At 53.1% G+C, this 25899-nt stretch overlaps 1 protein-coding gene across 5 annotated transcripts in view; it reads right to left on the reverse strand.

Annotated features, from left to right (window-relative positions):
* The window catches only part of SYNJ2 (synaptojanin 2), a 98479-nt gene that overhangs the window by 35848 nt on the left and 36732 nt on the right, over window positions 1-25899 (reverse strand). For 4 of the 5 annotated variants that reach the window (XM_082634376.1, XM_082634375.1, XM_082634377.1 and 1 more), the window contains exons 3-5: window positions 18942-19212; window positions 15004-15229; window positions 7775-7858 (exon numbers count right to left, since the gene is read on the reverse strand). In XM_082634376.1, coding sequence (XP_082490502.1) covers window positions 7775-7858; window positions 15004-15229; window positions 18942-19212 — 581 coding nt within the window. Of the gene's footprint in view, window positions 1-7774; window positions 7859-11574; window positions 11793-15003; window positions 15230-18941; window positions 19213-25899 lie in introns of those variants that run through there. The other variant, XM_082634378.1, reaches the window with a different exon arrangement.

Raw genomic sequence — 25899 nt, forward strand, 5'->3', positions numbered from 1 at the left:
ATTTACAGCTCAGGACGGCCGGGCCCTGAACGCAGGTCCTGCAGCCTGAGTCTGGCTCTGCTTCAGCCCCGTCCTAACGGCAGCATGGACCACGTGGGCTGGGTTCTTCTACAAACAGAAGACAAACTTCAGGGTAAGACCACGAGGCCCACATCAGATCCACAAACCCTTCTGTGGTGCAGAGGTGAGGCTAAGCCAACCGGGAGAAAGAAACCGCTTCCGGCCTCTTCTGCAACTCCAGGGATCTTGACTGCCCCTAAAATCTGAGCTGTCATAACTACCTGCAAACGACTTTGCCTTATTGTTTAGAACTACCTATTTGACACTGGAAGCTTAAAAAACAAACTTAAAACTACTTATTGTTATTGCCTGAGGGGACTCTCTCTGGACAGATCTGGGACAATCTGAACATCGAATAATATAAGGACACAGGGAGGGTGGGAGGGAGGGAGACACAAGAGGGAAGAGATATGGGGACATATGTATATGTATAGCTGATTCACTTTGTTATAAAGCAGAAACTAACACACCATCGTAAAGCAATTATACTCCAATAAAGATGTTAAAAAATAAATAAATAATGTAAGGACAGCAGTGGATTATAACCTGATGAATAAAATAGGAATCCATGAATCTATGCAGATGAGAGCTGGATGGATGGGTGGATGAGTGGATGGACAGATGGATGGGTGGGCAGGTGCATGGGTAGGTGGTTGCTTGGGTAGATGGCTAGCCGGGGGGCACGTGTGGGACAGGGAGAAGAGAGGGTTCTTCCTTACAGAAAACACCAACTGATAAACATGGAGGGAGTGGTGGAAAATCATCATCTTATATCAATCATAGTAAAACATTATTCAGCAAAAATCATCCACTGGCCATAAATCTTGGGGGAAAATTTGATGAGGAGTAGGATACTTGCATGGTCTCAAAGTGTCTCCATAAATCACTTGTTAGTTGAAAAGTAAAACATATTAAGCATAAGTGGAGAAACTGAAGAACACCTTACCCAAGTTATCAAAACTAATACCACTAATGAGGGGCCGAGGGACACTGGGGACTTCCAGATGGGAAGGACCTCTGAGAAGGACATGGTTGATCGGCGTTCTGGCCAGGGGTCAGTACCCTGAGCTTGATCATAATGCAATACCAGGAAACTCCCAAATGGGGAACAGTCAATTTACAGAAAAAGAAGACCTACATTCTCCAAAAACATCAACTTCAGGAAAGACAGAAAGGCAGAGGAACTGGTCCAGATTAAAGGAGACTGGAAATGTGAGAACTAAATGCAGATGGGATGCTGGCCTGGATCCTGGACTGAAGGGGAAAAGGAGCCACGATGGACACTAATTACTGAGAAAACTGATAAACCTGGAATATGGGCTGCAGATCTGATTAAAGCCCTGTGTCCACGTTAAATTTCCTGAATGTGTACCTACCCTGTGGTGACGTAAGAGAATATATGTGCTCCTTGGGAAAACATCCTGAAACATTAACAAGTAAATAGACTAAATAGATGTATGCAACCTACTCTCAAGGGATTCAGAAATAAATAAAGCATAGGTGTGTGTGGCAAGATGTTAACATTTAGTGAATCCGGGTAATGATGTGTAAGAGTCCTTTCCGCTGTTCTTACGACTTTTCTGTAGGTCTGAAATTATTTCAAGATAAAAAGTTTCTTCAAATGTACTGCTCAGTTTTGCTTGGTATTGAAGGTTGTAGAAGTGGTGTCCTTGGATTCATCCATATCATCAGATGTAGATATGACTGAACACGTGAGAAGCGTTATTTTATGACCCTTAACATCGCAGATAATACATGTGTCCCTCTCCATACGTGAGGAAAGTACCCACCTAGAAACCTAGTGTCTCAGCAATAGATTTAGAAATTACTGGGATTAGGTTTGTCCACATAAATGACTCTACAAATAGTCTGTAGTCCCTTTTGGTCCTCAGAAGCGTTGGTCACGAAGGAAATGAGCCAGTAAACTAAGGCATCAAAAGGCATCGAAAAGGAGGCATCTTGCTCTTAACTGTGGGTGTTCCTAGGAAAGTCTGAACCCAAACACCTTCATTTTGTGTGTATTCTGCCCTCCTCTCCTGATGGCCATTGACGCCTGGCTGACGAAATGCCAGTTACTTAACCCCCAAAACCATCACAGCCCCTGAGTTCCCAGAAGACAGCCATGTCCTGCACCCGAGGCAAGTCAGCTCCTGTCTTTCTTCTGAACTTACAAGGAAGGTGCCGGTGGAAAGTGAGTCCACGCTCCTCCAGCCACCCTCTGAGGGGTCTCTGAGCGCCGGGGGCCACTTGCTCCACGTCTGCCTGTCAGTCACCGCAAGAAATCCCCCCTGGCTTCAGGGAGAAGCTACGGCTGTTTTTAGACTCACTCCCATGGGAGCAAGTAAGAAAATGGTTCAGGCCTCAGAAGCTTGATCTCTGGCTCTAAACTTCCCCTGTGATAAAAGTTACCTAAGTCCCGTCACGAACTGCATAACCCGTGCAGGCCTGAGTTAGTGAGCCTGACACCTCGGGTCCACATGGCACTGGGTGCTATGGAGACGGCAAAGGGATGGGAGACCCTGAATTCCCGTCCCTGGCTGACTACCACCAACTGGGTCACTGTGCCAAGACCCCGAAACACACTTAAGTGTTTCTAACGAGTCTGCACAAGTGCAAATGAATTTGATGGAAACTGTGCCCCTTCAGGCTGAGAACCAGCAGCGTAACAGGGTGAGGTGCAGCAGGCCGTCTACTGCATCAGCAGGACTCGGGGAAGCTGGGGGCCAGACAGGAAGCAGCAGCCCACAGCAGGAGAGGACACGGCCCAGCCCCGGGACAGGGCACGGCCCTTCGGATGCCTCTGCCCTTTCCCCCTCACCCAGACTCTCTGGTGGACAGGGCAAGGCAAGCCCCTTGTAGGCACGTTCCCATCCCCACAGCAGTCAATCCAACGTCACTGCTGATGACACTAAGGGCACCACCCACAGTGAATGACCAGAGCAGTAAACGGGCAGAAAGGATCCCTGACTCCAGTGGTTCTCAAAGTGTGGTCCCCGGACCGGCAGCATCAGTGAGCCCTGAGAGCTCGATAGAAATGCAGATTTGAGGGCCCACCTCAGACCTACTGAATGGAGGTCTCCGGGGGTGGGGCCAGGAATCTGTGTCTTAACACGTCCCCGGGTGACTCCTGCACAAGGTGGGTCACATAGGCACACACACGCCCCCCACGCTACAGTCTGAGAGGGGCTGCTTTCTACCTACTCATCGTCCTCGTTCCCTTTTTGCTGGGGGTTTGAATGCCTGTGAGGGGACAAGGCAGCGGGACGAGAGCAGCCCAGGGGTCTGTGTCTACACCCCCACACAGGGCGCCCTGCCCACAGCCATGTCCCCCCACCTCCTCAGTGGACGGGGCATGCGCAGAAGGGGGGCCTCGGACACTCTCCGCGAGGTCATTCGTCCATCAGCTCGACAACCCGTTAGTCCAGCTGCCTAAGGCCGCACGTCCCGACACTGACCCGAACCTCTCCTCTCTGGCGTCACCTAGTCCTGAGGCCACAGTCAGGGCCTCAGGGAGCAGCTTCACGCGGGGCTGAAATGAAACCACTGCTGGCTCCGGCACATAGGAACTGACCGCGCTGCTTTTTTTTAGTCTCCCTCCTCCCCTGGCCAGGTGGACACTCGGCCACTCACTCCTGTCTGGTCCCTAAAGTCAGAGGTTCAATCCTAAAGACTCCAGGCTGAGCCTGAGGGAGTGGCTGGAAGAATAATGCCTGGCTGAGTCCACGCAGAGCCTCCCTGAGCACCTGAGAGGGTCCCAGGACCACAGACGGCATCTCCGAACCTCTCCCTCCCCCTCCACGGCCTCCCCTAGTTAAAGCCGCCAGCATCTCTGATCTGGATCCACGGCCTCCCCTAGTTAAAGCCGCCAGCATCTCTGATCTGTATCCATGCCACCGTCCTACCTGGTGTCCTTACCTTTCATCTTCTTCCTCCAAACTCCAAAGCTTACTGAGGCCTCATCACCCGCCCCTGGAACCCTTTAGTGCAGCGTCCAGAGCATGCAGAGCCAGCTCCTTCCGGCTCACAAGCCACGGTATGCACACCTCTTCCCGGCTCCAATTTCAAGCTGTTGGCTTGAAATCAGCTCTGATAGGAGTATTTACACCACAGAAATGGGCAAATGCTACAAACCAAAACTTCTCCCTCCTGGCCCTAAAAAAACTGTTTTACCAGCAGAACCTTGAGTGATCCTCAAGCCTCTGCACACGGGAGTCATCTAAGGGTCTTCAAAACGGTACCGATGCCTGCTCCCACCTGCAGGCGTGCTGATGTGACTGGGATGGCATGCACCCCGAGTGCCAGGAAGTTTATGAGCTGCCCAGGTGATTCTAATGTGCAGCAGTTTGGGCACCACTGGGGTAAACTTCAAACTCCTTAGCGTAACACACAAAGCCCGTGTTCATCTGGGCCTCGCCAGCCTCTCCAGCCTCACCTTTCACCACAACCCCTGTCCCCCATGCCCGGGCTGCAGGCAGCAGAGCCAGCACAGGTCCCCAGATGTGCTCTGATGCAGCGGTTGTAACACCTGTATCTGTGGTTCCCTCTGCAGGCTGCCTTCCTGGCCTGGGTGATTCCACCCAGTCCCTCTCCGGCCAGTTCAGACACCCACCCCCGCAGCCTGAGTGGACTGTCCGTCCCCAGAGCTGCCACAGGGATCTCAGCCTTCCTCTCCCCCAGCTCTATTCGTACAACACTGCCATGTCCTGTCACCTCCACCCCGAAGTCGGGGGCAACATCTGATGTCAGGTGCCTGCCTGTACCAGGTGCTTGACCAGCGTCTGTGGGATGAATAAATGGCTTCCCCCGGGGTGTGTATGAGGGCTGGGAAGTGGAAGAGCCTAGGAGACTGGGGTTCGTGCCGCACGTGAACGCAAAAAGGTGAGGACGCTGTCACTGCACCGCATGGTGTCCTCGTGGGGCCTTCACGGGAAACTCCTACTCCGCCCGCAGGACGCAAAGAGCCGTGCTTCTCCTGATGCAAATGCAACTTGTGCTTTCTGTCTCTTAGATGCTATAACTTACGTTATTAATACCATTAACAGCCACCATTTTTAGTACTTTTTAGATTCTAGGTACTGAGCTAAATTCTAATACATACTATGATATTTAATCCTCTCCATAACCCTACGAGATTGGTATTGTCAATCCCATTTTACAGAAGAGTAAACTAAGGCGATTTATAATCTGCACAACCTATTAACAAGATAAAGATGAACTGCTAAAGGTACATGGTTGCTGGAAATGCAGTCAGGAGTTTGTAATGAAGGCCCTATGCCCGTGATCACGTGCAGACAAAGCATCATCCCAAGGTCCTCTCTGCGCACCCCCGCGCCCCAACCCCAGCGGGGCTCATCCATTCCCTTGGGGTAACTGCAAAAGGGCGAAGGTGCAACACTGCAACTTAAAAAGCAAGCTATTTACCCCAAAATCTTTGCACTTTTCATCTAACCTAAGTGAAGAAGGAGGGGGAATTTTTCAAAATAGAGAAAAACAACCAGGATTGATCATCAGGCTTGCTATTGATAGTTCAGGTAGGGTGACTCAAAGTTGCCCTCCTGTGCCCTAGGAAGCTGACCTCATCTCTCTTTGATGATGGATAGTATTTAGAGGATAAACACGGGTATTAAACCCAAAGGTTAGCAAATCCTTAAGATTCATGAACGCTAAAGCCTTTTGAAACTTATTTTGAAGAAACCACGGAGGCTGTGGAAGAGGCTTAACAAGTGTTATGAGTCTAAAAGATGCTACAGCTACAGAAAAGCAAGCCACCCAAGGTCCATGGATGCTGACCCAAGTCAGACTGGGGGACAGTTGTTCCAATGCAGGGTCAGGCTGTGTCTGGAGCACCAGAGGAGTCAAGCTGGAGACCAAAATTAAAGAGGGGACTGACAAGTTTTGTTTTGTTTTTACAAGAGGGAGACCAGAGTGTGGAGAGTCCTAGAAATAAGACAGAAATGGCCAAAGGAAGGCCCTGGAGAAGACGAAATGGAGAAAGGGAACCACGAAGGTTCCTGAAGGTCTGAGAATTCAGACTTCGTGTGGCACATCCCCTGAACACCCTGGAGAGACAGACTGTGTGCAAAGCAAGGAGAAACTAGCTAATAATAATAATAAATAAATAATAATAATAATAATAATGGAGCCATCCCAAACTGGGTGAGAGGGTAAAACAGATGAATTTCAAAGGGTCCTTCCCAAATTCTAATACTCTATCATGACCATCTCCCAGTTTGGGGGTTTCTTACAAATCAAAGGAAAACTCCAAATCTAAAGAAACTCAAGTTTCAAAACCCCTTTTAGAATGTCCAGAATAGGCAAATTAGAGAGACAGAAAGTAGAAGAACAGTTGCCCAGGCCTCGGGGAGGGCTGGGAGGGAACGGGGAGTGACCACTGATGGGTCCACGGTTTTCTTAGTGGTGATGAAAGTGTTCTAAAATTAGATTTGGTGATGGTTACACAACTCTGTGAATGCATTAAAAACCATAGAATTGTACACTTTACATGGGTGAGGTTTACGTATGCAAATTATATCTCAATAGAGCTGTTTAAAAACAAAGCTCTCTTGGGCTGGCCTCCAGAGGAGTTCTCCACCCATCCTCAGGGGTGCACCTCTCTGCCACCACTTAATGCCATCAGCTGCTGCACACGTCTTAGCTGTTCCTTTCTCTTGGAAACACTGAATGTTAATAGAGCTTTTGCCCACAGAACTGAGACACTCATCCACCCGTCTCACCTAAGGGCTGACAAGGTTCCTTTCCACGGCTTCCAACTGCACGATGACAACATGAGGACAAAGTGCCCACGGCTGAGGCTGGGTCAGGTCAAGGGCGGGTGAGACCCAGCGCGTCAAATACTCCAAGAGCCTGGCAGGTGGCCCTGGGCCTCTTTAGCCACCGGCTGGTGACCCAGCCACCATCACACAGAGCGCTCGGGAAGGAGAGCCAAGGCGACGCAGGCCCGGGCACAGGGGTCTCCTGAGGGCACCAACGTCCCCTCCAGCCAGGTGGGAAGACCGGGATCGGTGTGGAGGAATCTCAGGTCCCCTTGGCCGTGACCCTCCCAGGTAGGAAAGCACTGTTCCCCTCCACCAACGACAGACGTGCTCTTGGACCCACACCCTGAACTCGTCCCAGGAGACAGAAGGCCAAATACCTCTGGCTCTGGCCAGGGCCCTGTTGGGACGGCAAGGAGTATTTTTAGAAATCACACGAAAGCTCCCGTGCAGTTCGCACGCGGTCCCACAACAAGCACCTCCAAACGCCGGACCTGCCGCACGGCCGCTGGGGCCCCCAAAACCTTTCAAAGCTTTCCGGGAGAGTCGCAACTCCCTAAAGACATCTCAGGCCACGCTCTCAACACACTGAACTTGGGTCTAAGTGAAGGTACCTGCAATCACATGATGTGGTCCACTTACTTGCAAAGACCTTCCACCTCCCCAGTGTCATCAGTGAGCTCGAGATCGGAAAATCACACAACATATATGTCTCTGGGTACAACACCACACCCACACACACCCACCCACACCCACCCACACACACCCACACACACACACACACACACTGTGACAACTCAGCTCAATCCAACTGGGCTGGGGAAAAAGACCAGAAACTGTGCCATGAAAGAAATATGACTAAAAGAAACAACTCACAGCCGTTCAGAAGAGAAGAGTGGGTGAACAATGACACACGTGAACAGGCTTTTTTTATTACCTACCTGAAGCCCTGGCTGCTCCCAAAACAGCGGAACGGAGCCTCTGATCTGAACAAAAGACGACACTCCATCATCCATGTAAATCGCCTGCACCACAAGGAGACAGAAAGGGAAAGGTATTCTTCAATGAAACCGAATGTCCTGGGGCCGGGTAACGGGATCCGGCTGCCTGAGACCCGACACCAGCCAGAGCGAAGGGTGACGGCGGGCTTGAGCGCCCTCTGCCCCTCTCCCAGCCTGGCCGAGCTGCTCCCCGCCCCTCAGGCCGGCCGGCGCTCACAGGCTTGCTCCGCTGCCCCCCAGCCTCCGAGGAGGAGGGCGCGGGTGGATGGAAACCCCACAACCGGACCGACCTCCCCGAAGAGCCCAGCAGTCCCCTCCCCACCAATTTTAGGAACAGAAGCAAATGGGCTCTGGGATTTAACTAAGACCTTCCTGGGAGCCCTCTAATGTCACCCTGTCAACTGGCGAAGTAGCAGACAGCGACTGGAAAGGGACTGGAGGAAATGAAATGAACCAGCTGTAGCCCAAAGCCCTAGTTAGCTGCACTCGTCGGTCCTGCACCTGACAACGCAAGTCAAGACTTGACCTGAACTCACAGTTGGTCCTGGCCCTACACCACTGTGTTCTTGAACGTGTCAGGGAGTCCACACACACACACACACACGGCCTCCACAAACTTCCAGGGTGACAGTACCTGCACAGACACAGACCATCCTTTACAAGTTAAAGAATGTATCTCCTTCCTACCCCACACACAGTTCTTTCAGGCTGTACCAACTCCTCATCCGTCTGCAGGCCCCTATTGACGCTCTAGTGCCAGGGAGGTCTAAAGGGACAAAAAGTACAGTCCCGAGCGTCACGAGGGTGAGGGCTGCGGCAGCTATCAGATGCTGCCCTTTATCTGAGTAACTCTACCCTGGCCTGGCAGGGCTGGCCCCAGGCGATTGCTACTGGCCCTTTCCATTTCTTACCGGCCTGCTCCCTTACAGGGTAGCTTTCCATGCGGCTAGATCACGCTCAGATCACACATGCATTAGTAATTCTGCAGTGGAGGACCTGAACATTAGACCTGAAGGTTCCCTGAACTTCAGGAATGACATGAGCCTGGGAGTTACAATGTTGAGCTGAAACTCTATCCTTTAATCTCCAAAGGAAAAAAATGTACTGGGTGAAGAACTCGTCTGTTTCCAGATACTGATCACCAGCAAATTGGTTACGCTCCATTATGCTACTGACAAAAGCAGAAGAGAGTAGCAGGCTATTTAAGCTACCGCAGGGAGCACTGGCTCCAGCGAGATTAAATGTATACAGCCTCTCTGCCTCTGTTCAGATGGCTGAGAATCACCAATTCAGCCAATATCTCTATGTAAAGACAACTCGTAACAGTGCCCAGGACCTGACAGAAGCTAAGGAACGATTACCCTTCACTTCACTTAATACGCGCTAAAAGCAGTTCTTCCAGCATTAGACCACGCCCCTCTTGAGCTGGAACTTAACACAGAACCAGCTTCAGAAAAACACCGACAAGCAGTCCCAGCACTCCGGACCCCACCCCGGGGGCAGAAAGAAGAGATGCCTCCAAATTTCTCCATTCCTCCTCCCGCATGAAAATATTCTAGTTCTGTGCCCATCCTATCATCAGGGACACCCACCTACCCAAGGTGGTAGGACAACCCCGATCATCACACAGTAGTGATGGAGTTAAGGTGCTTTCCTTTCTGGCGAAAGAACACAGGTTTTAAAACTAGTGGGAGCTTCAACACCTGGCCTGACCTCACGGAGGTAGTTTTAACAGAGGGCACCTGGGGGCCCTGGGGGAGGAGAGACAGGATGGAGAGTGAACGCAGGTCAGCGCGTGAGCTCCGGGACCCCACCGACCCGGGTCCCACTCCCCTCTGCCCAGCGGGGTGACCCCAGCTCTGTTCCTTAACTACCTCCTGCCTCGGTTTCCCTCTCTCAACGGAGTTAGCGTCACCTGATCAGAGGGGTGACGTGCCCTGAAGCAAAGGAGGGAGCATTCTGGAGCCCAGGGCGGTCACTCCTTCCCGTTCAGGTTGGAAGCCTCCTGCCCCACAGAACATGGGAACAGGGCTCAGGCCGCGGGCAGGAGAGGGAATCTAGGAGGGGAGACAGAAGTGGGAGGGAAACGCAGAGCAGGAGGGGCTTCAGGAAGGGGGAGCCACCGCGGAGTGTGGCTCGAGGCCAGGCCTGGCACCGCCGGACCTGGCACCGGAGCGCCCCCCTTTCACAGAGTGGGGGAGCAGCAGCCCAACAACCTTAACGAGAAAGGGACAAAGCAGGAAGACTTGCCACTGGACAGAGACACTTTTCTCCAAAAGGCTTTTTGCTGAACTTCTGGTCCAGGATGAGGTATTTGCAAACCAATTCCTTCCAGGTCTGCATTCTCGGGAGGACACTCACGGTCATCCTAACCTCCCTGATGAATCAGTGGCCTTATCTTCAGGAGCCAAATCTTTATCTTTTGTTTTCTTTGGGTAAATGAGGGGACTTTCTGTGCCGAGAGTCATGGCGGCAGAGCCAGCTCACCAGGTGGGACTCCCCGCAGAGCCGAAAAGACTCCCGACTCCGCCCAGGGAGGCCAAGATGCCGTCCCCACCTGCGCACACGTGCACCTACGCAACACAAACGCACACACAACATATACGTGTGCGCACACGAGCAAATACACAACACACATATGCCTGCATGCCCACACAAAACTCCCCTACCCACAAACGTGCACACATACACAGCCTGCCTTGGAGGAGAAAGACTGTTCTCTTAGGGAAAAACATAAAAGCAAGGCAGGAGTGGATGGTTTGAAAACACCTCCCTTTTCTGACTCCCTGAGAGTTAGTCGCCACGTCAGGGATCCAGCCTGCCCCATCTCGCCCCATCGCTTGTCTGAATGACAGAGGCAAGCAGCCCGTCAGCCACCTCGTGCCTCTGCTACAGGACCTCCCCTCCCCAGTGGCTAAGGTCTCAGTCCCTTAGCAGAGGGCACAGGCCGGAGGGGACCTGCAGGCAACACAAGAGGGGCCAAGCTGCCCCAGGCAATGCTCCTTCCTGCCGCGGGCTCAGTACCAATGTCCTCAAGTCGCTGCCTGCACCCTCAGGTGCGGACATGAGGTTTCAGATCCTGCCGTTTCTCTAAATGCCAGGTCACGAAGCAGGCAACGCCTTGTCTTCCTCTCCCTCCGTGGTTCCCCACTTCCCAGGGTCCTCCTGCAAGACTCCCCACCTCCCAGGGTCCTCCTGCAAGACTCCCCACCTCCCAGGGTCCTCCTGCAAGACCCCCCACCTCCCGGCGTCCTCCTCCAAGACCCCCCACTTCCCGGCGTCCTCCTGCAAGACTCCCCACCTCCCAGGGTCCTCCTGCAAGACTCCCCACCTCCCAGGGTCCTCCTGCAAGACTCCCCACCTCCCAGGGTCCTCCTGCAAGACTCCCCACCTCCCAGGGTCCTCCTGCAAGACTCCCCACCTCCCAGGGTCCTCCTGCAAGACTCCCCACCTCCCGGCGTCCTCCTGCAATTCTCCCCACCTCCCAGGGTCCTCCTGCAAGACTCTCCACCTCCCGGCGTCCTCCTCCAAGACCCCCCACCTCCCGGCGTCCTCCTCCAAGACTCCCCACCTCCCAGCGTCCTCCTCCAAGACTCCCCACCTCCCAGGGTCCTCCTCCAAGACTCCCCGCCTTGCAGGGTCCTCCGCTAGCACACAGGCCTCTCCCTGCCCTCACTTGCTCTGCTGTCTTTCCTTCTCTCTCCAGGTAGGAGGCTCACAGCTGAGCACGGACCACTCACCGTGGGAAGCACCCCCGAGGGCCAGCTGGTCTCTCTCCTACCTGCTGTGACCCCACCCTGCAGGCTCCTGATCAGACTCAGCCGAGGGGCTCAGGATGTGCATCTGTGTTGCCGACGAGGACACCCCTGGATCGGCTCTAGGAAACGACCCCTCCCCTGGGGTCACCTTCTCCTCCACACGCCAGGGCGGTCACGCTGTTTGGGGGCCCCGCTGGCGCGAATCGTCCGGCTCCCCCCCTCCAGTGGTGGAGAGCACGGTGTCCGTGGGGAGCAGCCTGAAACGCACGCGCCCCCACGAGGAAGTGCTTTGGGTGCAAGCCCACGACCTTCTGCCCCATGTGTGTCTGTGAAAACGAAATCACCGTGGGGCTCACTTGCAGCCTCTGGGTCCCGGCAGGACAGCAGCTGGTGATGTCTGTCTGTCAGCTCATCCGCTGCTCCCGGGAGCAAGGTCGGGGCGAGAGCCTCATCCAGAGAGCAGCCCGGAGGAGGAAACGAAGGAAAAACACAAACCCGGAAGCCCATAAAGCTCACAGGAGCCAAGAAACCCCTCCCCGAGCCCGAGAAGGGAGGCAGGTGCCGGCAATTTAAGTAACAGCGTGGGCGGCAGGAGCGGGGGGCAGGGCGCTGCGGGCTCCAAGGGCTCGCGGGCGGCCGCGCGCTGCTGGAGGAGACAGGGTCCCTGCCTCCGAGCCCGAGCACGGACACGGGGCAGGCAGGACACAAGCACAAGTCACCAGGCACACTTAGAACAACCAGAGCAGGGGCCCAACCCTAGTCTGCAGAAAAATGAGAAGAGCAAGGACAACGGGGAGGCTGTTAATAAAGCTAAGTGTACTGCAGTTAAAGCACAGCCCTAACCTGTTAATGTCAGAGTATTTCCTTGTGTTGGATTGAATCGCGGCCCCCCTCAAAGATATGTTGAAGGGGCTTCCCTGGTGGCGCAGTGGTTGAGAGTCTGCCTGCCGATGCAGGGGACACGGGTTCGTGCCCCGGTCCGGGAGGATCCCACATGCCGCGGAGCGGCTGGGCCCGTGAGCCATGGCCGCTGAGCCTGCGCGTCCGGAGCCTGTGCTCCGCAACGGGAGAGGCCACAACAGTGAGAGGCCCGCGTACCACAAAAAAAAAAAAAAAAAAAGATATGTTGAAGGCCTAACCTCCAGCACCTGGGAATGTGACCTTACTTGGAGATAAGAGCCATTGCAGATGCAATTAGTTAAGAAAGGTCAGGTTGGAGTAGGATGGGCCCTGAGTCCAATATGCCTGGTGTCCTTATGTAAAGGGGAGAAACACACACACAGGGAGAAGATGCCACGTGGTGCTGGAGACAGATGGGACCGACGCTGCCACAGCCGGTCGTCGAAGCTGCCAGCGGGAAGGCTCCTCCCCCAGAGGCTTCAGAAGGATCGCGGCGCTGGGCACGCCTTGATCTCGGGCTCTGGCCTCCAGGACTAGGGGACAATACATTTCAGGCCTTTTCAGCCCTCCCCCACTCCCGTCATTGGCCGTGCTCGTTACAGCAGGAACATAGGAATGTAGGAATCTACTACATCCTCTTACACTTTCAGTGTTAAAATGTCTTGTCATTTAGGAACAGACAGTGATAAGGAGGCCAGCTGCTGTTTCAATGACTTACTTGACAAGACACAGTAGATGGGACCCCAATTTTTAAAAAACTGGTTGAAATCCAAAAACATCTCAGGAGCACTAAACAAGGTACTCTCTGCCCAAGGGCGGGATGGGGAACGAGGCGAAGGCTGAACCGCAGGGGCTCGCCCCAGGGCTGCCCGCTGGAAACCTCCTAAATCCCGCTCAGCTACCAGGTTCAGGGTCTCTGGTATTTTGATTTGTCCAAAAATGCTTTGCATCTTTGGCCCCCACTTCCCAGCACAGCGCTCAGCCTGTGGCAGGTGAAAAGTAATTAAGATCTGTGGAATGAACTGAATGGTGCAAAGCCTAATACCACAAGGATAAAGACCGGGATGGAACACGGTGAGGAAGGCCCCCATTCGGGGGCCGCGTTTTCTCTGTCATTTTTAACCAGCCGCGTCTATGTCCAGGAGAGCTGCAAGTCACAGGCAAGAAACTGCCCCTCTGCTCATCTTCAGGCTGCTGACTGACAGCCCCCTACTCACCATCTGACCCCCAGAGGACCCTCCCCGCTCTGTGCCCTCCGAAAGCCCAGGCAGGTCCAGCTCACACACCGAAGGCAAGTGCTCAAATCTGTGCTGAATTAAACTGGCTAAAGTCCTGGTAGGAAACACCTGTCGCAGCTGCAGCCGTAAGTGGGGATGCAAAGTCTCATCACCACTAAATAAACACGGGCTGTTTGCAGCTTGACACCCACGGCAATACTACACCTGTGCCTTTCATGGGCTTTCCTTTGATTTATTCTATTTGTTAGTCTACACGGTGGTATTATCCTACCGTGTAGGATAATATCGCATGTTAGCATGTTCGCAAAAAAATCGCCTGTTAGCAAAATAATAATAATAATAATAATAAATAAAGCAGTTGTAAGACAGCATCTCTGGGAATGAGAACAGAATTTAGGGGGGGAAAAAGTCAATGAGAAATTAAGCAGAAGGTTCTATTCCACGGAGCTGAAAGCAACGGCTGCCTCACATGCAGACTTCACAACTCCCAGCTGCTAAGACTTGCTTCCAGGAGGAAGCTTCAGTGGATCGAGAATGAAAAATAACTTCCTTCTCTCATCCTGCCATTATTCATCTACTTACTTTTGTCTTAAAAAGATTTCAAACCCTATTGGTTCATTTGTCAGCTGCTCTCTGAAAAACCGCCACCCTTCGTGATATCACGGCAAAAATTCTTTTTTCTTTTTAGCTGAAAATACCCCTGGGTAAGCAACACTTTTCCAGCGTGAGAAGAGAATCAAAAAAGATACAGCACGCAGGGACTTCCCTGGTGGCACAGTGGTTAAGAATCCACCTGCCAATGCAGGGGACACGGGTTTGAGCCCTGGTCCGGGAAGATCCCACATGCCGCGGAGCAACTAAGCCCGTGAGCCACAAACTACTGAGCCCATGTGCCACAACTACTGAAGCCCACGCGCCTAGAGCCCGTGCTCCACAACAAGAAAAGCCACCGCCATGAGAAGCGTGCGCACCGCAGCGAAGAGTAGCCCCCGCTCACCACAACTAGAGAAAGCCCGCATGCAGCAACGAAGACCCAACGCAGCCATAAATACATAAATAGATAGATAGATAGATAGAAAGAAAAGATACAGCATGCAAACCCGAGGCCACATTTGCAGACAGAGCCCCAGGGACACACTCTGTGCTCCTGGGAGAGGGAGGAGCCACATTCATGAGAAACTGCCTCTGGCGCCCCCGCCTCCAAGGGAAACAAGTTTGCACAGGTTCCTCTGCTCTGAACCAGCGGGGGCCACGGGCCGGCCTGGGCACTGACCTGCTCCGTCTCCACGAAGTTGGACACGTGGCCGTCGTCGTTCACGCCTCGGGTGTGGAAGCGAGCGCCGGCGCGCTCGCAGCTGATACGGGAGATGAGGCAGGCCTTGGCCTGCTTGTGAGAGGCGTACACCGTGCGCACGGCCACCACCCCGCAGATGGCCTTCAGCAGCCAGTCACGGCAGCGCACCTGGTGCCGCCGCAGGGGCACGTGCAACAGCTGGTTCCTGCAAAACAGAGCCCCACAGCGGCTCAGGCCGCCGCACATCCTCGAGGAAACACCGTGCCCAGAGCAAGTCGGGGAGGTGCCATGGGGCTGCTTTCCCGCACTGCACACCCCCCATGAACTCCACACTCGGGACACACAGCCCGGGACGTTCCTGTGCTTTAGAGACACGCCAAACGGCAGGGCCACGGAGACACGTGCAGCAGGAAAGGGCTAGGAGTCCTTTCCTGAAGCTACTCCCAGGCGTCAGTATCAGTGAATGGAATCCAGGTACAGGTGTGGGTCAGTCACAGGCCTTTCAGGGAATCTCAGAGAAGCCTCTGTTTACACTGGTGGCCTCTGCAGTTTTTGATAATAAATCCCATCAGTAAAAATTTAATCATGTTTTATGATGAAAGGATAGTGATAAGTGATAAACTGAAAAATCATAAAAATAATTAAAAATATGCATGCTTACATGTTTACTTATATTCAGATCCCACAAGGTGAATGTAATGAGAGCATTACAAAGCAATGGATAATAAATAAACGGGATGAGATGAACATAAAACCTAATGAAAGTTCTAGTACTTCCTCCCCATACCCAGTGGATTGTTCTGGGTCTCTGGCATCCACGATAACCATGGGGATAACAGCCAACGTTTATCAAGGGCACCGAGCACCGTTCTAAGTGCTTTGGGATGGATCAACTCACTTCATCCTGGAAACAGCCCTATGTACCAGGTGTTATCATTCACCCCATTTTACAGATGAAGAAACTGAGGCACAGAAGAGAAGTACTTGCCCAAGGTCACGGTGCCAGTAAGCGGCAGCGTGGAGTTGGAGCTCTGCTCTTCACCCCGAGCCTCTCCTGCTGAAGGCCCTACCTTGACAGCTGCACCTGTGCATGGCCACGCCCTGCTCTCATCTCTCGCTCGGCCTCCCCAGCGCCCACTGGCGCTTACCAAGCAGGTAAGTGGTTGCTCTGAGAAGTGGGGCTCGGAGGGTGTGCACGGGCCTCAGGCTTCTTCCGGGCTCCACACGGTTCACCCAGGGGACCCAAGCAGTGCCATTCTGAGGCCCCTAACACGCTCCCCAGGAGGCAGGAACCACCACAGGGTAGCAAGCTAATCTAGATCACAATGCCCTATTTGTTTAAAAAAGGCAGCACTGTTCCTGCCCTAAGCAGCTCTCTCATTTCTGGAGAAGGGTGCTGTGAGCTCTGACGTCTCTGGCGGCTTCTCCAAGTGGCAAGAAGCAGCCACTCCCTGCTCTCAGACCAGCCTCCCTGACGTGACCGCGTGGGCACTAAGGGACACCCTCCCCCGCAGGAGCAGGGCCGTGCCTGACCTCTCACACCAGGGAGCTGGTCTGCCTAAAGAATGATGAGCATGAAGCATTACTTTACAAAAACACCTTCCCCTCTTCTGAAACCCTCTCTAAAATTCAGATGATAAACCATCTATAGTAACCCACACATGAAATCAGCATCAAGGGAAGGCCTCCAGAATATTCCAGCGTCTTCCAGCCCCACAGCTATGGCTGCCATCAGTCACTAGGGGTCAGGAGAAGGAACCGTTTGCCAAACAGACAACTCTAAATAATCCTGTTTGTGGTCACACTGGCCTAACCCCCTGTGGGAGGACAGCTCATATCCTTGAAGGAAGAAACCCAAACCTATAAAGGAAAACAGCTTGCGTCTCCTTCCAGGACTGGATGGTACTAGGAAGCAACGATCGGTGGGGAACAGTAACCAGCCCAGAAAAATGCCTTCACCCTGCTGTACACCAGCCACGTTCAGCGTTGGCCCCATCTGACTCCAGATGTGGGTTCAGACCTTGAACACTGCACCCCAAATGGTGGGTTCAGGCCATCAAGCCCGTGACCACACAAGCTGGGGCTGACTCAGCTGTGGTCAGCTCCATGGGTGCCGCCCTGAGCCCAAACACCACGCCCTGGAGTGTGGGATGGCCCAGCAGCCTAGCACCCTCCAGAGCTCAAGACAGTCTAGTGTCCACGTGGGGCCTCCCCCTTCCCAAGCTTCTCTCAGCCTTCACTCTGTGATTCTCTGCTTTGTCTTCGTGGATCTCAAATCTCCAACCACAGAGCTGGCATCAGGAGGCCTGGAAAGAGCAGGTACAAAGGGCAATCCAGATTCTCCAGGCATCCAACAAACGTTACAGCCTCTGAGACCTCTAGCCTCTGCTCATCAGACAGTCCCAGCTGAAAATGAGCCCCCGGCCTGACAAAGACCCCTCGTAACCCACAGCCCCTGTGTCCCTGAGCTTGGCTGCCTTCAGGGGCACATGCACCTGCAAAATGGAACTAGTGATTCACAGACACACCATCCCCTGGGCCTGTTACTCAGAGTGTGGTCCTCAAACCAGCAGCACTGGCGTCACCATTGGCTCCTTGCTAGAAATGCCGAGTCTCGGGCCCCAGCCCAGCCCTGCTCAGTCAAAATCTGCATTTTAACAAGATCAGCAGGAGATTCACATGCTTGAAGTTTGAGCACGCATCTGCCCCCCAAACTCAACAAAACCAGAGAACCTAAGAAGATTTGGTGGGGCAGGGAGTATGGGGACACATGGAAGGACAGGGTGAAACCCCTTTCTCCAAATGGAAGTCAGGAATTCACTTGTGGGAGTCCCAAGCACCAAGGTAAGTACACTTATCTGGTGGTGGAAACCTATGACCTCCTTTGTTTGGGTAAGGGAGGGATGCATAAATAAAGGGCACAAAGAAGCCTCATCAGTCCTGACTCAGGGCTAGAAACTGGTGTTGCCCCAAAGGCCAACACTGGAATCTAGGAACGCCTCATTATGTGAGGTGTATTGGAACAATATCTACAGCAGGATTTTCATCACTTTTGCTTCTGACTCTCATCTCATCTCATCTCATCTGGTAAATCTGAGGGGAACAGCTCCATTGCATGTGAATCACTGTACCCACCGGCTCTTTCACAGGACTGGTGAGGGTCATGACCCCTGGAGCACAAAAAGGGAGATAATTTACATATTTATAGGGTCATCCACACCTAGCTAGTCCCTGAAGGAGCGCCCAGATGACCCTAAACATACAGAAACCCAACCACTCTTGCCTGGGCTTCAGGTCTGTCTTATCACACTACTGCACACCACCTTGGCAGGATGACTCAGTTTTGCCGTTGATACAACTGGTTTGGCTTTGTGATTAACAGCATGGGATCTGGAGCCAGATGCCTGGGTTCAAATTCCCTCTGTTATTCAAGCCTCTGTCTCCTTACCTGTAAAATGGGGATAACAGACCCTACCTCATTGGTTACTATGCGGATTATGTGAGTTATGACCCCCAGAGAACTTAGAACAGTGCTTTATAAATGTCGGTGGTAAATGTCTGTACGCTGGAGGATAACCAGGAGAACTGAGGGGACCAGGGGCCAGGGAAGCACTGAGCACAGCCCAGGCACTTAGGAGAAACCGGCAGATGCTGGCACTTATGCTCTTTATTTATGGAGCAGATTTTCCTTCCTAAATCTGCATTAAACCATGTTGAACACCCTCCCTGACCCCTGGTGGGGAGTGGGGCTTGTTTTCCTCTCATTGTGCGGAGAGTGAGCGGGCACAGATCACAGCTCTCATAGGTGACCCACATGCCGGGGGTGATGCAAAGTAGAGATCAAGGATGCAGGCGCCCATCAGAGCCCGCCCTCCATGTAAGCTGGGGGCAGGAGAGTCCGGGCCCCAGGGCCTCACCAGAAGAAGGAGTTGCCCCACTCGGAGCTGTCATCGCCCTGTTTCTGTGCCCGGACAGTGAGGTCAAAGCAAGACCCATCATTGGGCCACGAGAAATAGAAGACCCCTGAGTTGAGGATCTTCCTCAAGGCTGTGAGGCGGTCCTCCTCCTTGGCCTCTTCCTGAAGTGGGTAAAAGTCGGTGGCGGTGATTTTGTAGATTTCGGCCTCTGGAACTCTGCCCACAGATGTGCAGCCCGTCACCAAAACCAGGAAGCTCAGGGAGGTGCCACCTGGAAGGGAGTGAGACATGGGGGCTGAGGATCACGGGCGGTAGAGCGGCGGGTGATGGGCAGCCGGGCTTTCAGCTGCAACCACGCAACTTCCTGTTCTCGCCTTCGCATCCCCCAGACCTCGCCTTCCTAAACTCCGTGGCTCAGGGGTCCGCCCTGTCACCTGAGCCTGAAGCCTGGAGCCGTGGTTCCAGAGCCCGGCTCCTGTCCAGCAGCGGCAGTGTCACCTGCAGCCTGTTAGAAATGTGAATTCTCGGCACCACCCAGGCCTCTGGGGCCGGGCCAGCAGGCTGCGCTTACCAAGCCCAGGTGGTCCCGCTGCCCTCCAGAGTCTAAGGATATGCCTGCCTGGAGCCTTCCCAGCCCCACACCTCAAGCCTCTCAAATCCACCCTCCCCACGAGTCCTCAGGGCCCCAGCCGGAGTCAGTCCTCCAAGCTCCATCGCTGCAGCGGCCTCCCAAACCCACTTGATCGCAGACCTCCCTCCTTTGCTGAAATCCTTCCAGGCTCCCACTTGCCCACAGGGCTGAAGTGGGAACATCTGGGACCTCCGAGCCGCCCCTGCCCACCTCCTGCCCCTTCCCACACACAGCGCCCAGGGTCCAGCAGCTTTTACAGGCCGTCTCTGCAGCTCCTCAGATGCGCCCTTGCACCCCTGGGCCTCTGCCAGCGAGGCCTTCCTCAGCTCCCTCCCCAGTCACCTTCCCACCCTCAGCCTCTAGACCAGCAAGAGCCTTCCCAACGCCTCTACCCAGCCCCATTCCCAGGAGAACTCCTCTCCACCCTTCTGGGGTCAGGTCGGCAGCACCTCCTCCAGGGAGGCTTCCCTGCTCTCCCAAGACACTGCTAGGTGTCCCTTCTAAGGGCTGAGTGGTAGCCCTCGTCACACACAAAGCTAACAGCCTCCTTCCCTGCGTGTGTCCCCCAGTAGATTGGGGGTTCCTTAGGGGCAGGGCTCTGTTTGGTTGTCATATCCCAGCATCTCATCCTGGCATTGCATACGGCAAGTGTTTGATGAACACTTCCTACATAGGCCAATGAGAGAGCAGCTCGAGCCTCCCCTCCCCCGGTGAAAGGTTACCCCAACCAGTGCGGACCCCACTGCCAGGAGGAGGATACACCCCTCTCCGGGGATGCCACCACACCATCCGTGGCTGTTTTCTGTTCCAAGGCAATGCTTTACTCTGGGGACACTGGGGACACTGCCCCATAGTCCTCTTTTCCAGGAGAAGGCCCAGGAGATAACTTGGGTAACTAGCCTTTAGGGGCTGGTGTGATTCTGGTCCAGAGCACACTCCTCCCATCTTACTGAGGTTTAAAGGACCCGATTCCACCAAGATCTACTCCAAATGTTCAGTGGTCATTATCTGGAGCGATGGTAGTCAGCGTCCTTAGACCTCTGGACACTTTGCTGAGACCCCTAAGACTACCAATTCCACTGCTCACTTATGCTGGACTCCTTCCTCACACTGAATGGGAAGGAGTCCTGCTGGGGGTCGGGTAACATCTGGTTTTTATTAAAGAATGCTTCATTTGATAAATAGGTCGCCACTCGTACCAGGCCTACGGGGGTTGGGGTCACATACAACAGGCAACCATACTGGCTCGTAGCCCACATCTCCAGTCACATGATCAGGAAATCATTTTGAAACAACAAGAATAAGGCAGTTATGCTGTGGACAGTGACAGGTGTCAGGGGGCTGAGTTTCTTAAGTAGAACAGGCGTCGTTTCTGGAAGACAGGTGGGGTTTATGTGGGGGTGACATCCTCAAATTTCAGCCTGACAAATACAAATACTACCTCAGCCTGTGCCAGTACCAATGCCCAGGCATTCCATCTGCCTCTTCCGATGGGCTCAGCACGGGGTGAAGCAGAGTTCGAGAACTGTCCCCTCGCAGTGGCCAGAGGACAGCCCGGTGGTCTAGGCTGCGAGCCCAAGATCAGACTCTGGAGGGGGCGGGTTCCAGGGGAGGCGTGGGAAATTCTACTTCATACCTCTCCATCCGAGTCGTGAAGTGGGCTTCTGGCACCACTTCCTCAACAGCCTCTGCGTCGGGGGACCGAGTCCCTGGCAGGAGTTCCAGGGCGCTCCGAAGGCAGCACGCACTTCCCGCACAGGGCAGTGGCCCGGGGGAGGCGTGGGGCGGGCGTGCAGCTGCAGGCATGAAAAGGCTCTTGAAATATATGAGAGCAAAGGGAAGGGGCCGCCGCCACCGAGGCATCGGGCTCCCGAGTCCTGGGACGAGGGGCTCAGGAGAGGGTGAAGAGTAAGAAGAGCCACCACGTGGGAGCACGTTGGAAGCAGATGCTTTAGTGACAGTTAATCCTGAGGGCGATGCTTACCGTGTGCCAGGCACCATTCCACAAACTTCCTCCCAGCACCCCCATTAGGGAGGTACCATTTGTAGCCCCATTCAAAGGAAGGGAGACAGGGGCACAGGGAGGGTGAGTAGCCTGCCCGAGGTGGCACAGCAGGGAGGTGGGATTCGAATCCACTTTCTCGCTATCCCACCCGGGCAAGTTACTCAAGCCAAGTCTGGTTCCAGAGCCGGTGCTCTTAACCATGTCCTTGCAGAAGGACGGCCAAGCTGCCTACCAGCGCTGCTATTTTACACAAGAGACTGTCCCCGGGGAGCTGAATCACCCGCCCAGTGCACAGCTGGTCTGTGTTGGACCAAGATGCAAACGTGGGTCTCACCTTGGCCCAGGCTCCATCTAGCCATAAGGTCCAGCAGCCTTCAACAGCTTCCGCTGTTGTCTAAGAATTGTGGCTGACCAATGCTCTAGCTCATTTTCAAATTGACACCAGAAGTGTTCATTATTAGTTTAAATGGTTGTGAGTGATATATTTTCCAGCATGTGCTAAATACTGACATGTAAAAGTAAAACCGTTGTGGGCCTCTTTACCAGCATCCAGTGGAATCTAGATGGTGATTCACACTCATCATCACCTATTGTTTAAAGGAATCCATGAACAAGATCTTCTTTAACAGATGGGATTTTTTTCTCCTATTTCCAGTCCACTTTCCCCACAGAACTTCATCCTAATGTAACATTTTGTGCTTCACCTGATCATATTGTACAGCAATTGGATTCCGAAGCTCCAAGTCTCTAAAAAGAGTTTCTTCTGGCTTGAGTTATCACTGCAATGATTTTTAGTACATGATTGGTCAAACAATGTAAACAAAACATTTTTGTTAAATAATTGTTTAATAGAAAAAGTAAAGATTTGTTGGAAAGGCTTCTCTTAATGGGATGGATGGGACTTAACAGTTCATGGATAAATATTATTTATTGATGGAATGAAACTATCAATAGATTTTATATCAATTCTAGTTCTATTTTCCATTTTTATAGCAGTGAACACTAAGAGACCTCGTTTACATTAAAAAATAGGTGGGAACAGAAAGGGCTTCATTATAGAAATGTCACTCAACCCTTCAAAATCCTTCTGAGCTACACATTACGAAAAAAGAAATCACAATAATCTATCAACAAAATTACTGTTAATGCTGTCAGCTGATGCCCCAATTACTTCTTCCATTTTGTGGAAAGCAAACAATTGACTATCATCTGGCTTGTCAACAAATTTGTTACCTAGTCACTGAGGTGACTGACTTCCTCAACGGCTGACAGTATTCTGAACTGTCCCTTTGTCTGGCATCCTAGAGGCATTTACTTCTGAAGCAGCCCACCACGATGAGGCAGGGGAAAGGTAAGAGGGCAGACAGGTGGTTGTGGATGCAACAGAGAGGGTGAGAAACCAGCCCCTCATCACAAGACATTTTTAGGCAAACCGAATACTGGAAGGAGTGGAGGGCTTGGAAACTGTTCTCCTCAGATCTAACCACGTCCTGCACCGTGGACAGTCTCTGTGACCCCCAGAAGAACAGCCCTAGGCCTCCGTCCCTCCAGGAGGGGGACCTGCCTGGCCTGCTCAGCCTGGCAGGGGTCACTCCAGCCCTGGCATCACCCCATCTACCCATCTGTGTAACAGCCCCTGTGCTCTCATGCACTGCAGGAGACAGGGGTTGGGGGTGGTACCGTGAGGATGGTGTTAGCCTGCGATCCCACACGGAAGGCATCTCTAGGGGTAAAAGTGAGGCCGGTGGGACGCGCCACCCCCCCCCCACCCCAGTGTGTGAGAAATCCCCTCTGCCGTCACCTTGAGCATGGGATCCAAGCTGTGCTTCCAGTAACCCAGGATCAATTTTCTCACGGCCCAGAAGTAAACTGGGCCTGGGACGGGGGTGGGGATGTCTCAGAAGTCATTAGTCAAGGCTGAGTCCAAGGGCTTGAAACCAGTTAGGGCCTTGTAGCAAGGCAAAGACAAAAGCCAGGCTGGCCTTGGCCTCAGAAGACGGGGCTCTGAGCTCTGCACGCCTCCCATGGCCTCTGGGGCCTCAGACAAGTCCCAGGCCCTCTCTGGGCACCAGATGGGCTCCCCGTCCCTTCCAGCTCCAACACTCTGGTTCCAGCGCTCTGGCCCAAGCAAGACCATGCCTGGGTGAGAGGTTGCCGGCCAGAGTCAGGTGAGGAGGGGGTGAGGGCAAGAAATGGGTCACAGGCCAAAAAGACACGCCACAACCAGAAGAGGTCACACCCGCACACAGAGGCAGCCTGAGTGTGCAGCGTGGGGCAACGGAATGCAACCAACTCGATAGATATACTTGTTCACGGGGACAGGGCTTCAGTTTGGGAAGATGGAAAACGTTCAAGAGACGGATGGTGGTGATGGTTGCACAACAATGTGAATGCCACTGACCTGTACGCTTAAAACTGCTTAAAATGGTAAATTTCATCTTATGTATATTTTACCACAATTTAAAAAAGCCTCCAAAACCTCAATATCAATGTAGAAATCCTCTCCCTCAAAACCCTGCTCCAAGTCAGAGCTGCCCAGGAGAAACCCCGACCCCTGCAGTGCCAGGGTCCGAGCCTCATCTGTGGCCACCTGTCGCCCATCATCTGGCTGGGAAGGGCGGGCGCTGGAGTCACGATGAGTCAGGGGCAGACACAATGGTTCATTCAGGGACGATGCTGGGCATTTCTGTGTTGGGTTTTCTCTGTGTTCGCTCGGCCTTGGAGTTCTCTCCCCAGCCAGGTGCGTACTGATCTCAACCCTGGGTGCCTACAAACTGTCTTACCTACTCGTCTGCTGGTAGAGGATACTCTCAGGTCCGTGAACATGGGACTTAGGGAGCCTAGGCTTCCCCAGCTGTGAAGTGATGAGCTGTGGCCAAAGGAGCCCGGAGCTCCCGCCCCTGCCCCTTACCAACGAGCTCAGAATTCTAATTATCTGTATCCACCTGCTCATCTCAAGTACCTCTTTACCCTTCCCTGCCAAGAAGATGAGAGCAGTGCAGGCAACGGTGTGCTGGCAGCTTTCACCAGCTCCCGGGAGCCAGCTGTGCACATCACACCCCAATTCCACACTGGCCTGAAGTCAGCCACGGTGGGTGCATTTACACCACAGAAATTGGCAAACGCGACCTGTCAGGGATTTCCCCCCAGAGAGCTGGAAGTCAAACAGCGGTACAGCACACCACTGGGTATAAGTATTAAAATAAATTATTACAACTGACGGCCATCCCCTTTCAAGACTTGCTGGAGGACACTGCCTTCCCCGAATCTCAAAGGCTCAGAGAGACTCAAAATTCCCTCTCCAGAGACGTTCCATTCTGCGGTGACTGCCCAGAGAAGTCAGCCCTCGGCTGGCCTGTGCAGACTAACCACCACCAGCAGTCATCGACCTGAAGGCACTCAGCCTGGGCCACACACCTAGTTCTCCCAGAAAGACCCACCCCCTGCAGGACAGCCTCCCCCAACATTCAGTACCCAAGTTCAGTCCATGTTCATTCTCTCACATAAGGCCCTTCAGAACTATGTAAGATAGACTTGAGGCAGTTTTCCTGCTTTTAGAGGAAATTAGAGATTAAATTAACTCAGGTCAGTCTGTTGAGAAGCCGAAACTAGATTTGAGGAGGGCTGCCTGGCGGAAGGTTTACAGGACTGGCATGTACAGTTTCACAGGCTGTGCACTGCACAACTCCAGGAGACGCAATTCGTGAGAGACCTCAATTTCTTCAACCCCTGAGGCTATGAAATAGGGAGGCCTTGAGAGCTTAGGTGAAAAGGGAGTTAAATCCCTATAATCATTGGGATAAATTCTTTCCATAGCTATACTCTCACTTTCTATGCTTTGTACTGTCTATGTGTCAGGAAGCCCAGCTCCGGGGCTTATTGGGGGGCTCCACCCCCTTCCTGCTGCCATTTCAGAGAGGAAGGAGGGCCTTTGGCTTCTCCACGAAAATCTACGAACCTGTATATGTTTCTTACTTTCTAACATAAAAGGCTATTTTCACTGAGGTAGATTGAAACTGAACAACTGCCCCAAGTTAAGAGCCTGAGGGGAAGTCTCTTTGTACAGAGGCCTTCAGCCTAAGGAAATCAAAAGGGGCGGCCGACTCCCACTCGGGCTGGTTGTCTCGGGAGCAAATGAAAGTTGGAATTTCACTCTGTGCTGCTGACACCCTCCACAGGTGGGGAAAAAAACAAAACAGACCATAGTCCTGGGGTGGGGCCTTGCAGTGGGAAAAGAAATTCAAGTTAAAGCCGAACACTCCTCAGTGCAGCCAAACGGAATTTGAAAAACTCGATGACAAGGCCCAATCCTTCCATCCTTC

Source organism: Mesoplodon mirus, assembly GCF_964341445.2.
Source record: "Mesoplodon mirus genome assembly, chromosome: 10".
Classification (NCBI taxonomy): domain Eukaryota; kingdom Metazoa; phylum Chordata; class Mammalia; order Artiodactyla; family Ziphiidae; genus Mesoplodon; species Mesoplodon mirus.